The sequence below is a fragment of the Talpa occidentalis genome, unplaced genomic scaffold (genome assembly GCF_014898055.3).
Source record: "Talpa occidentalis isolate TD23 unplaced genomic scaffold, MPIMG_talOcc4v2.1 talOcc4.14, whole genome shotgun sequence".
NCBI lineage: Eukaryota > Metazoa > Chordata > Mammalia > Eulipotyphla > Talpidae > Talpa > Talpa occidentalis.
Window position 1 is genome coordinate 43,102,641 of NW_023601433.1, and position 13,265 is coordinate 43,115,905.

Sequence of the window (13,265 nt, forward strand, 5' to 3'; positions counted from 1 at the left end):
ATTTGATGAAGAGTGAGACTCCCATTGTAATATGAGGTATATAATAAAGGTGTGGTGACTTCAATCTTAAAATCACTTAGATGCAGAGAGTGGATTTGCACTGGGTGTTTTGCCCTTGTGTTCAAATTCATAGACTGGCATCCAGAGCCCTTCATACCTGACTTCTATTTTATTTTATTTATTTATTTATTTTTTTTTTTTAAAAGTCTCTTTCCCTCAGTATTTTTTTTTTTTTTTTTTAAGATTTATTTATTTATACAAGCACTGGGTACAGTCAGAAGCGCGGGAGGGTGAGAGAATTCACCAGAGCCAGAGCGGGGAGCAGAGCAGGCAGAAGGACCAAAGTACACTGCTGAGGGGAGCAGCGGGCGGCAGGAGAGGTCTGCGCGCCATGTGGGACTCTCCTCCGGTGGCCGGGGAGCAGCCGGGGATCGAACCGGCGCAGCAGAGGCTACGGGCAGCTTCGCAACCCAGCGCTCAACCGCTGCGCCACCAGGGAGGCCCTATTTATTTATTTTTAATTATTTATTTATATATATTTTACATCATTGTTCATTTTTTCCGTAATGTTTTGCTTTCTTTTCTCAGGTGTAGTCCCCATAGAATATCCACTACCAAATCACCAGTGCATCATCACCATAGTGCTTTGTGCTCTCCCTCCCTTGTTTTGACCCCTCTCTCTCCCCCTCCTCTGCAGAATGTCTCTGATTTATAGTTGACTGTTTATTTTTGTTTTGCTCTGTTTTTATTGTTATTATTTTTGTCCCTGATCCCTTATTTGGTTCCCCTATATTCCTCCTCATCCGATAGTGAAATGTAAATGGCCAACAGACATATGAAAAAATGTTCAACATCCGTCATAATTAGGGAAATGCCGATCGAAACCACAATGAGATACCATCTCACACCAGTGAGAATGGCACATATTAAAAAAGCTATTTTATTTTTTTAGCTTAGTCACCCACTGCTTTTCCTCTTCTTACAGTGCCCTTTGTGTCACAGTTACTCAAGGCTGCCATGGAGATTAGTCTTCCCTCTCCAAAATGCCCTCCCTTCTAATACACACTTGTCAGTGTCTGGTCTGTTCTGTGTGACCCAATTCAAATCACATTTTCTCTTAGAGGCTGCCTTTGCTCGGTGGCTCATTCTTTCTTTGATTTTCCTGTTGCTCCTTATGTCACCATTTTTGGAGTGATTTTAGCATATAAAGGCATTTCTTTTACATGACAGAGTAGAGCATAGTGTTTAAGAACAGAAACTTTGGAGTTAGACTTCCTTGGTGTGAATCCTGGCTTTATCTTTACTATGACCTTGGAGAAATCACTGCACCTGCAAAATGAGGGTTAAATAGTTGATGTGAGAATGAAAACAAACTTCCACATGTTAAAACTTTAGCAGTGCCTGGTACATAGAAAGTCTTCAATAATTGTTACCTGCTTCCATTTAACACATGGTTAGTGGAGGTGAATCTTAGTCTAGTCTAGGATGTTCATTAAAACAAAGGAGCTACTTGGTTGCTTTAATAATTTTTAAAGTAGTTTTCAAGAACCGACTTAAAATAAAATGATAAAGAAGATTGATTTATATTTCGGCATCCTGTCTAGGATGTATGGGTATACTATTGTTTTGAAAGGACACTGAATTTTGAATGGAGACCAAAATCATGAACCCTACCATGGTGATTCTTTAAAGATTGACTTGCTTTCTTAAGTAAGTCACTGAAATACATTAAGATTGACCTTAATTGTCTCACCACATTGACTCAAAAGTAACACTGTTTTAAAATTTAGTGTAGAAATGCTTGATTTATTTTGGGAGGACAAGGGCAAGGTATGGAACAAATAGTAGAAAATTCCTTTCTGGTGAGTTTCCTCCTGGTTGGCGATATTTGAGTGAATTGCTTTGGTCTCTTAGTGTAGCTCCTGGCTTCTTGATCAGAGATGGTTGATTTTTCTCTAAATATTAAGCTAGGCTATCTTGGTTTCCTTCCTTCTTGCTCCTCCATGTAGATATCTGGGTACTGTCCATGAAATAACCCATTTGTTTAATTTTCTCAGTAATCCTGTGAAGTAGATTCTATTATGTTCCCACTTTACAGGTAAGAAAGCTAAGGCACAGTATGTCCACAGGCAAGCAGGCAGTAAGTACGGAGCCAAGATATACTCCTCGACCACGTGGCTCATGAGTCCAACTCTTAGCTGCTATGCTGTATTACTTCTTCAAAAGCAGCATACAGCTGGTTGCAGATGTTAATTATATATATACCAGGAGGCAGGCTGTCTTCTTTACCCCCTCTCCCTTCTTCCTCTTTTCCCTCCTTCCCTCTCTTCCTCTCTCCTACAGTTAAAATAAGACTCACTTAGAGAAATATTGCCTCTGAATGTGTTTGCAAGTAGGAAAAACTTCACAAATATTGATTCATATAGTTTGTGGTTCTGTGTATAGCTGTTCTATCATGTACTACTGCTAGGAACACATCAGGCAAATGAAGACATCAAATTTTGTCTTCTTAGTCTGAACTGTTTCAAGTTTTATTGCTACTTTAAATTTTCCATTAGTCTGTAGAAAAGTAGTTAAACCTGATGGCATGTATTAATTTCCTTTTATGATCATTATCAAGCAGGAGGAGGGACAAGAGGGCATGGGATTTCCATAGATTGGCAGCTCACTTCCTTACTGTCTGACTTGTTTCTATTATATGAAAGACTGTCTGTCTCCTCCTCAGGAGCCAACTCTTGGTAGACAGATTCAGAGGGTTGTTAGTATGGCCTCACTGGCCATGGTGTGTGAAGCCATTGACCAGAAGTCAGAACTACAGCTGGACTCACTGGATGCTGGACCTACAGAAAGGTTCCTCTCCTCTCTTCAACTCAATCAGACGCTGCAAAAGCCCCACACAGAGGAGCAAAGCAGGTGTGTTCACCATCTGAATCTAGCATATTTGTGAATGGCATTTTTATTGCTAATGTTTAAAAATCCCATTTTCTTTTCAGTCATTCAGATAGTGGTTGCCCAGTATTACTTACAGGACTAAGGAAATTTGTAGATGAGATTGAATTCAGGATGGTAATGTTTTTACATTATTTTTTTCTTTTACTGGAAACCCATTAACTTCTGTATTTAGTTTTCAGTGAATCATTTAAAGTGAGTAAAATATCAACTTTTCAGTGGTTAGAAAATTGAGCTATATGTGGATTCTCTGTTACTTTGATAGATAGGATATTTAATACGGCTTTAATCTCTCCCCGTATGAGGATCGTGTATACTATATGCAAAGGAATTGAGACAAACTTAAAGAAGACAGGGTAGTGACTTTATTTTTTTGTCTCAGTTTGGTTTTTTGTTTGTTTTCCAGTTTTTTTGAAGAATCATCATCTTCCCAAGGATGGGGGAAAATAGTTGCACAGTATATTCATGATCAGTGGGTCTGCCTCTCTTTCCTGTTGAAAAAATATCACACCCTTATACCAACCTTAGAGGGTAAAATTGTGGAACCTGTTTTACCTGCTGTTCAAATGCCCATAAGGACTTTACAGTTTGCACTAGAAGCCCTCACAATTCTTCCTTCTGATCAAGTTTTACCTGTGTTCCATTGCATGAAAATTTTGGTTCCCAAGGTAAGCTATAGTGAGCATGAAATTTTTGAAGAAAAACTAGAAAATCAGTTTCTGAACTTAAGTGATAATTTTCTACTCTTTTTTTTTTTTTTTCTTTCCTACCAGCTTCTGACCACCTCTGAGTCACTCTGCATAGAATCTTTTGACATGGCTTGGAAAATTATATCTTCTTTAAGCAACACTCAGTTGATATTCTGGTCTAATTTGAAAGCTTTTGTTCAGTTTGTTTTTGACACCAAAGTTCTTACCATTGCTGCAAAAATCCAGGGCCAGGCATATTTCAAAATAAAAGAGGTAACTTTTATTTTGAACTTTTTAAAATTGGAGTAACTTTTTAAAATTGGAGTATAAGACTCAGAACATGAAATTTACCATCCTAACCATTTTCAAGTGTACCATCCAGTAATGTGTAAGTATTTTACATTGCTGTAACAGATCTCCAGTACTTTCTTTTCTTGGAGAACTATGACTTTGTAGACATTAAGCAGCCACCCCATTTCAGTTCACTCAAGTGATAGCTTTTAGCAATACTAATTTTGGGGGGGGGGGAAACTAAATTGGTCAAAGGGTAAATGACCTTTGTATTTCATTCTAGATTATGTTCAAGATAATTGAAATGTCTGCTATAAAAACTGGAGTCTTCAATACCCTGATAAATTATTGCTGCCAATCTTGGATAGTTTCTGCTTCAAATGTGTCCCAAGGATCATTATCAAGTGCTAAAAATTATAGTGAACTTGTCCTTGAGGCTTGTATATTTGGAACTGTGTTTAGGCGTGATCAGAGGTAAAAGATGTCATTATTTCACCTGTCAAAACTTACGTTAAATACTACTTGTGTAGAAGTATGTCTTTGAGACTTTCAATTAGAAGAATACAAAGCATTAGCTTTAAATTTGGGGCTTTGCTTTTTTTTTTTCCTGTCTAAAACTTATTTTTCTTTGTCTGATGTTCTTATGGAAAGACTTATTCAGGATGTTCAGACCTTCGTAGAAAATCTTGGACATGATTGTGCAGCAAATGTTGTTATTGAAAAGTAAGTATGGTAGATATTCCATGTCTTGATGTAAATGGTATATTTTGAATTTAGCATCACGTGAGAGAAATTGTGCATTTGTTAAATTTAATAAATGTTTACTAGTGATAATCTATTTCAAGATATTGAATGAGTCTTCAAAAGTATCTTAGAGATTATAGTCTCCTGCTAGTAAGTCTGTAATAAAAAAGGATATGACTATAAGGAATATAAAACCCCTATGTTTTGGGGTGGAGGAGTGATTATCAGCAACATATATTCAATTTTTGGCTAAAATTTACCATTTAGTGTCAGTATGGTAGACAGAAAAATAAAATCTCTCTTGGAACAGACCCTATAAAGTTTTGATTTCTGGGATAAGAATATCCTTATCTATAACCTCTAGTTTGTTTGGAACTTGTCAGCTCTTTCTAAAAGTTTTCATATTTATATAAAATGTTTTACAAATTAAGAAATTAAGAAAAATTTGTGTTTGTAGGTGTTTGTAAAGAAGCTCATAAATGATATATTTGCTTTGATTTTAGAGTTTAGGATAGCAAATGATAATCAGTTACAGTTATCACAAAGGGTCTATTCTGAGAGTCATAGTTAAGTTTTAAATCATTTGCCATTTTTTATATATATATATATATATATATATATATTTATTGTTAATCATTTCAATTGAGTTTTTGTTTTGGCTGGTTTAGTGTCACAATAAAAGTGAAATTTCCAAATTTGAATAGTTCCAAAATTCTTTGATTTGTACTAGACAAATGTTTTGTTCTTAAAATGACAGTCATAATATAATAGTTAAATAAACTTCAGAAATACTTCTTAACAATTTCACTTAATTGCCCTTCCTACATCTGGATACTGAAAATGTGAGCAGGCTTAGAACAGTGCTTCCTGAGTGTACCTTTTACTTAGAGCAAACATTTAAGTATCAGTAAAGACAAGCCATTGAGGTAGTTTATGCATATTCTTTCCCCAGAGTGAACAGATGTATCTTGGCCCACTTTTAGTAATAGTTTCATAAGCAATGATCTATTTTGTCCACAGGTATTACTGACCAGGATCAGTAGTGTGAATTGTTTTTCCAGAAGACTGGGTGCAATTGTGCTCATTCTGGCTTTCTGTGCAGGCACTCCTTCTGCTATGCACATTTGTTATCTTTTCCTGTTATCCTGAATTAAGAAAAGATTGATTTTAAGTTGGACCTACTTAATTTTGCAAAGTTTTGGAAGGTTTTGATATTTGTTATGATATTTTGAAATAAATACAATGTATTTTTTATGTAAATGTAAATTTTTTTTAACACGCTTATTTTATGTTTTTTAGTACTAAAAGAGAGGACCATTATGTGAGAATCTGTGCTGTCAAGTTCCTGTGTTTATTAGATGGCTCAAATATGTCTCATAAGTTGTTTATGGAAGAACTTGCAATCAAGCTACTAGATAAAGTAAATGTGCTTTATTTTACTTTAACATAGCTTTGTTTTTATATAGTTCACATATCAGAATTCAACACTTGCTCTTTAGTGTATAAGTATCAAGAAAATACATAAGGCTTATGTTTCATATTTTTAGTTAAATCTTGACTAGCAGTCATCCCCTTCACCTTTGGTTTTAGAGAACAATGAGGTTTCCCTATGCTGTCTAAACTTCACTCTATTTGTCTAGTCCCAATCAAAACCAATGTTTAGAGAGATATATCCATATATTGCTTTATATAAGAAATGAAATAATAAAGTAAAAATTTAGGGAGTGGCATAATGCAAAGTAGTGATTTTTTTTTTGAGCCTGCAGAATTATTTGTGATTATTTGAAGAATGGGTTTGGTAAATCTGGGGTTAAGATAGAAGGGGGTAAAGTATAATGCTTACTTCTGAATTTGAAGCTGGGATAGGCAGGATTTCTTGGCATGCTTAGTTTGGACACTGTAATGTAACCAGTGATCATAGGACCCCCTTGTCACCTGCACAGAAATAGCAGTGTTCTTCACACATTTGTTTTCTGAAGGTAACAAATCAACTTTATTATATGAAACCTGGAAAATATTTTGGTGCAAAAATTCCCTTCTTTGCACTCTTGGATTCAGGGGAGATATCCCAGAGAAAATAGTGTTTTATTGGTTTCTTAAAGGCAGGGTACTCTATCAGATAGAACACATTTTTTTGTGATGTATATTTGAGTGTAATATAAACTAGAACAGTATTTTGAGAAAAATCAGAATAAGGAGGAGGGGTATTGGTTTAGATAGTGGATCCGAGAGGGCCTCTAGTAGGTGACAGCTGGGTTCAACTCTGCATGAATTGTCACTGAGGTGGGACCCTGGGAGAGGGTGGTGTCCAGGGGCACCTGAGGAAAGTGCTATCTGGAGGTGTGGAGGAAAAAGAGCCTGCTGCTTGGCTATCATAGTTACCTCTGCAGATGACCTTTTAGTGGAATGATAAGTGAGAACATAAATAAGAGGCATCAAGAAGAAAACGTGTTGAGCAAATGGAGACAGTGAGTGTAGGCACTACTGAGGAGTTTGCGCTGAAAAAGAATACTAAACCCGGTGCCCAGAGGGGGACACTGGGTTGGAGGCTTTCAGAGGTGGGATATTTTAACTAGAGTTTGTTTGAAAGAAATGATCCAAAAAAGAGACAGTGGTAAGTATGGAGAGACCAGCAATAGTCAATCATTGACTAGTCCCTTTACACCCAGTGGATGGATACTGAGGAGAAAACTAACGGAAAATAGCCAGTGTTGGTGAACCTTGAAACCATCTAACTCAGTGAAAGGACTGAGTCATAAGGACCTTGTATTTTATGACTCTGTTTGTATGAAATGTCCAGAATAGGCAAACCTGTAGTCAGAATATGGATTCATGGCTGCTGTGGGTTGGGAGTAGGAGAGGCTGGGAAATGATTGCTCATGGACACAGGATTTATTTTTGATGAAAATGTTCTAGAATGAGGTGGTAATGATGGTTTTGCAACTCTGTGAATATTGTAAAACCCAGTGGAATATACACTTTGAATTTTATGGTATGTGAATTGCAGTTTAAAAAAATCCTTGTATAGGCTAGATTGACTCGAATGTCTAGGGGAAGGATAAACTTAAGGAGATGAAAAGCAAAGACAGAAAAGTATGTATTAGAAACTTGTTATATAGTATAAGCTTGTTCAGGCCAAAGCTTTGTTTTCTGAAGATGAAAATTTGAACAAGTCAAGTTGTAAATGTAAAGGGTAATTTGAAAATAAAGAAAAATGACAGGCCTCCCCCGGTGGCGCAGGTGGTTGAGTGCTGCACTGTGAAGCTGTCCGCAGCCTCTGCAGCGCCGGTTCGATCCCTGCCAGCTGGCGAGGGTCCCACCTGGCGCAGCATACCTCTCCTCTCTCACCTGCTACTCCCCTCAGCAGTGTATTTCGTCAGTCTGCCTGTTCTGTTCCCCACTCTGTCTCTGGTGAATCCTCCCACCCTCCTGCGCATCTGGCCTGTACCCAGTTCTTGTATAAATAAATAAATAAATCTTTAAAAAAAATATAAAATAAAAATGAAAGCAATCCTAAAGAGGCTCAAATCCAGAGCAGAATGGTAGGACTGGCATTTCATCCTTTGCCATAGAGAAAAGGAGGGTTGGCAGAATGACTGTATAAAGAAAGGCATGCCAGGAGTTCTTACTGAGGTACTGTATTTTTTTTCTGAACATGAAAGGATCATTTCTAGAGAGTGAAGGGGCAGAAATGCAGTTGGGGTTTGAAATAGGAAGTGAAAGAAGTTCTAACAATTAGATCTGTTAGAATTAAAATGCTGTAAATACCTTTCAGTATTTTGGTCTGGTGGGTGAGCAGCTACCTGAGCTATGTGACCTTTGTTTTCTTCTTTGCATTCTTCTTCCAGTCTTCAGGCTTTATTGAAGTAGTTCCTTGTTTATTTTTTTTTATTTTTAGTTTTTTAAGATTTATTTATTTATTTATACAAGCACTGGGTACAGTCAGAAGCGCGGGAGGGCGAGAGAATTCACCAGAGCCAGAGTGGGGAGAAGAACAGGCAGAAGGGGAGAAGAACAGGCAGAAGGACCGAAGTACACTGCTGAGGGGAGCAGTGGGCGGCAGGAGAGGTCTGTGCACCATGTGAGACCCTCACTGGCAGCGGGGATCGAACCGGCACTGCAGAGGCTGCAGGCAGCTTCACAGCCCAGTGCTCAACCGCTGCACCACCAGGGGAGGCCCTCCTTGTTTATTTTTTCTTGAAAACTTTTAGGCATTGTTTTTTAAGCAGCTTTAAGAGTTATAAGCCTCAACAGCTGTCAATTTTTGGACAATCTTGTTTAGATATTTCCACCAACACAAAATGCTGAAGTAAATCCTACATAACTACTTTAATCCGTAAATATATCAGAATGTATAATAAAAAGATAATTCCTTTTTAGCGATGACAATATCATTTCTATACATAAATTCATAATTCTTTAGTATTATCAAATATAGTCAATCTTTAAATTCACCTGATTGTTTTACCTTTTTTTTCCCCATAGTTTTTTTTATTTGAAAATGTGATCCAAATAGTCTGTACACTTCACTTAGTTGAAGGGTCTGAATGTCTCTTAATCAACAAATTCTCTTATTTTAAGTTGAAATATATTTTTTGAGGAAAGCAGATTATTTTTTCTTCTAAATTTCACTGTTGGAATTTGCATGGTACCCCTTAATAGGTTCTATGGTGTTTTCATTATGTTCCTTTGACTGCTTACTTGCTGTAAGATAGTATTTAGAACTGGAGCCTTAATCAGATTTAAGTTTGATTTTTTTTTTTTTTTTCTCATGGGGAGGACCAGGGGTATCAGTAGTAGCGGGAGAATAGTATACATTTACCAGGCAGTATATACTCATATTTGGTTATTTCTCCTTGTGATGTTAATCATTGGTGAATTGCCTAACACCATTAATTCTTTAGGGGTGATAAAATGGTCATACTTTAATCCTATTATTCCTTTGTCATTTTTAGCAAAATACTTCTAAATCCAAACATAAACTATTTAGTTACCCAGAATTATATTTCCTATAGGACAAACTAGATAAATGCTTACATTTCATTTTCCTGTTATATTTTAGTTTTCAAAATCATGAACTGGTTTCATGGTATCTTCTAAAATATTTGATCAGTGAATGTTTTTGTTTTTTAAGTATATTTAGTGTGTTTCAATCCATTCTAGTTGTTATTATCGATGCATAAATTATCCCAATTTTGGCCAGGTAAAAGAGAAAATTTGAGAACATATTTTAGTTTTAGATGTATTAAATTTGAGTTTCTTTTGGGTACTATGTGAAATTACCTAGTAATAGGCAGTTAAGAGTATGATATTTATAAAGAAATATACTCCATCATGCCAGGGATGGTTGAAACCATGAATATTGACCAAACCCTACAAAGATGTACAGAATGAGAATTTAGGAGGCACCAGCAGATACAAAGGTACACCTGGCAGTTGACTGAATTTGGACCACACACACCATTCTATCCAGGGGGAAGATCTGCTGATGGAGAAAGGCTCTGTGCTGCTGTTTTCCTGTGTCTGGTGATGGCATTGCACTGTCCATCTCTGTGGTATTCCTGTCTCAGTGGTGTTTATCAAATTGTAGATACTATATTCCAAGTTAACCAAGACAAAGGGGGCATAAAATGAGAAGTACTACATTGGTGCATTGTAATAAATGTCAAATGCCTCAGTCTTTTTCCACCCCCATGACCTTGTGTGGCTGTAAAAAAGTGGCAGTATAGTGCCAAATACTTTTGGTACTGAATACAGTTTTACAGTCCCTTCTAATTTTTAAGGCAGGTAAGTTAAACAAATGCAACTAAGTTTTCCAAGGGATACAAAAAAAAGTGTCATAGGAAAGTGTCTTTTTTTTAATTAATTTTTTTGAAGATTTATTTATGCAAGTACCGGGGTACAGGCCAGATGTGCGGGAGGGTGAGCGGATTCACCAGAAACAGAGTGGGGAACAGAACAGGCAGACTGACAAAATACACTGCTGACGGGAGCAGCGGGCAAGATAAGAGAAGTCTGCTGCACCATGTGGGTTTCTCTCTGGCCGCCCAGGATAAAGCCCACGCTGCCGAGGCTGCAGGACAGCTTCACAGTGCAGCGCTCAACTCCCTGCACCGCCAGGGAGGCCCAAAGTGTCCTCCTTTCTGCCTTTTGGAGGATAATTGACTTCTATTAAAACTTCTTAAATTTGAAGTTGTTGATGTTATTTTCATAATCACAAATTCAGTAGGTAATGCTGATTCTCTCCCTGGTCCCAAGGATGAATTGGTGTCCAAGTCTAGGACTCGATACTATGTGAATTCTCAACAACATAGAGTGAAAAACCGAATATGGCAGACTCTGCTTGTACTTTTTCCCAGATTTGATCAGGTATTTATTATATTTGTACCTCAAGCATAACATTTTCATATGAACACTTAGTAGAAACTTTCATGTGCTATGATAAAAATTAAGAAACTGATTTTCTTAAAATTAACATTTTACATAGTTCTTAAAATTAATGTTAGGAAGCCTACTAAGGCAGTTAGGTATTGTTGAAATAAGTTGGAAACTGTTTTACATGGTCCCATTTAAGATTTTAACTGTTTATTTTCAGATAAGCCGTTTCATTACAAAATATAAATGTATTAACTCCTGATTTCCTACCCCTAAGTTAATTTGCAGTGCTATTGTTTTGGGTTATCTGTGTACTCGAGAAACCAGGAAAACTGCATTATTTAGGAGGAGGTCATCATTTCTCATGGTTAATTTTCCTGTCCTTAGTTTCATGTATAACATAAACCAGCTAAGCAAAGAGTCTCTATCCAAAATTACCTTTTTTCTTTCCTGGGGCGGCAAGGAACAGGTGATTATGTGATTATGAGATGTGATGGAAGTGTTATCTATGGTGATGATATATTGCAAATTTAAATAAATCAAATCAACACATTGTATATCAAATCAAACTTATACAACGTTATGTGTCAACTATATCTCAATAAAAGTAATTTTTAATAGCCATAACAGCAGTTTAATTTGTGAACTTTATTTTCTCAGAATTTCTTGAATAGAATTATTGACAAGATTTTCCAGGCTGGTTTCACTAATAATCAAGCATCCATAAAATATTTTATAGAATGGATTATTATATTGATTCTTCGTAAATTCCCTCAATTTCTTCCGAAGTTCTGGGATTGCTTTTCATATGTAAGTAAAGGAGATTTTTCCTATTTTTTTTTGTTATTATAAGATTTGAGTTATGCTGGGAGAGATTTATTTCACTTTAATAGCTGTTTTTTTTTTACTCTCAGTTACCTATCCCTAGTGTATTGACATTCTATTTTGCTAGATTTTAATTTTAGGAAACAAAAACCTCTGCTGTTTATCTTGAGTGGATCATAGTTTTTATTGGCAGCTATTCTATTCCAACAAAATAAGGATGGAAAAGACTTTTGTTATTAAGAAGTAAGGGAAACAAGTGTCTTCTATGTTCTTATTTACTAAGCATTGTCTTTCTTTGATCTTAGAAATAAGAATGATGAGGAATTAAATTGTATACATTTTAAGTAATTTTTCAGTATGGAAATTTCAGCATAACCAGAATAGAAAGACTAAATGGGAACACCTATCACCTAAATAGAACCAAATATCAATTTATTTTCATTCTTTCTTCATCTTAGCCTCAGTCACACCCCTAATTCCCCATTTCTAGCATTCTAACATTTCCTAAATCTTGATAGCTATTTTTAAAAAGGCCTTGATACTAAGATTAATGATAGAGTTTACAAATGTAGCAGATTTCTAGGCATATAACAAACTCTAAACCTTGATTCTAAATACTTGTCTTGAATGTTTTCTGTTAGTTTCTGAATTCACCCTTCCTTTTCTTCATAAATGATTTGCCTTTTACTTTTTGTGGAAATGGAGAGGGCTTACTAAAAATAACTTTTTCTGTTTCTTCTTTCTATTTTGGTGGAACAAATTGTTCACTTTTTCACATCTGTCCCTATGTCCTTATTTCTCGTCTCTTTTGGGAATTTCCTTTGAATTCTTCACTTTTTTTTTTTTTGAATTCTTCACTCTTAACCTGTTGACTTTGTTTCCTTCTGGCCCCATCATGCTAGTATCCTCTTTTCTTTTGAATGAACTTCGAGAATGAATGGTCTTTACCTTTACCTTGCATCACTTAAATCTCTGCGGGTCACAGCATTTTTGGAAACCAGACAGACATTGAGGACTTCACATGCAGCTTTTCTTTCTTTTTCTTTTTGTTTTCTTGCTTCCCCTCAGGGCAGCCTTTCACACCAGCAGGTACTTTTTCTACAGCTGAGTGTGTGCTGTGTGGACTTCATAGTTCCCTTCCTGTTATGCTGGTCACTTCTGTGTTTCTTTTCTTTCTCCCAGCCCTTACTCAGGATTTTATCTTAAGAATCATTTTTAATCCCTTTTGCTTTTCTCTCTGCACTCTTTTGCTTTGTAAGCTCCGACCTCTGCTGGTTCACTGCATCCCCAGCCACATTCTAGACATTACACATTATCACTTCAGACTTCATCAGCCAGATTGACAGCTTTCCCCCTAAAATTGGCTCATTTTTCTGTCATCTTTTTTATTCC

General features: G+C 36.3%; 1 protein-coding gene across 2 annotated transcripts in view; it reads left to right on the top strand.

The window, feature by feature from the left end:
- Window positions 1–13,265, top strand: part of TARBP1 (TAR (HIV-1) RNA binding protein 1) — a 66,992-nt gene that overhangs the window by 35,028 nt on the left and 18,699 nt on the right. For both annotated transcript variants that reach the window (XR_005125085.1, XM_037510403.2), the window contains exons 15-22: window positions 2,726–2,913; window positions 3,356–3,617; window positions 3,723–3,911; window positions 4,213–4,403; window positions 4,581–4,652; window positions 5,973–6,093; window positions 10,932–11,042; window positions 11,709–11,858. Coding sequence is in view for 1 of the 2 variants with exons in the window: in XM_037510403.2 (XP_037366300.1) it covers window positions 2,726–2,913; window positions 3,356–3,617; window positions 3,723–3,911; window positions 4,213–4,403; window positions 4,581–4,652; window positions 5,973–6,093; window positions 10,932–11,042; window positions 11,709–11,858 (1,284 nt within the window). In the remaining variant the exon portion in view is untranslated. The remainder of the gene's footprint in view (window positions 1–2,725; window positions 2,914–3,355; window positions 3,618–3,722; window positions 3,912–4,212; window positions 4,404–4,580; window positions 4,653–5,972; window positions 6,094–10,931; window positions 11,043–11,708; window positions 11,859–13,265) is intronic.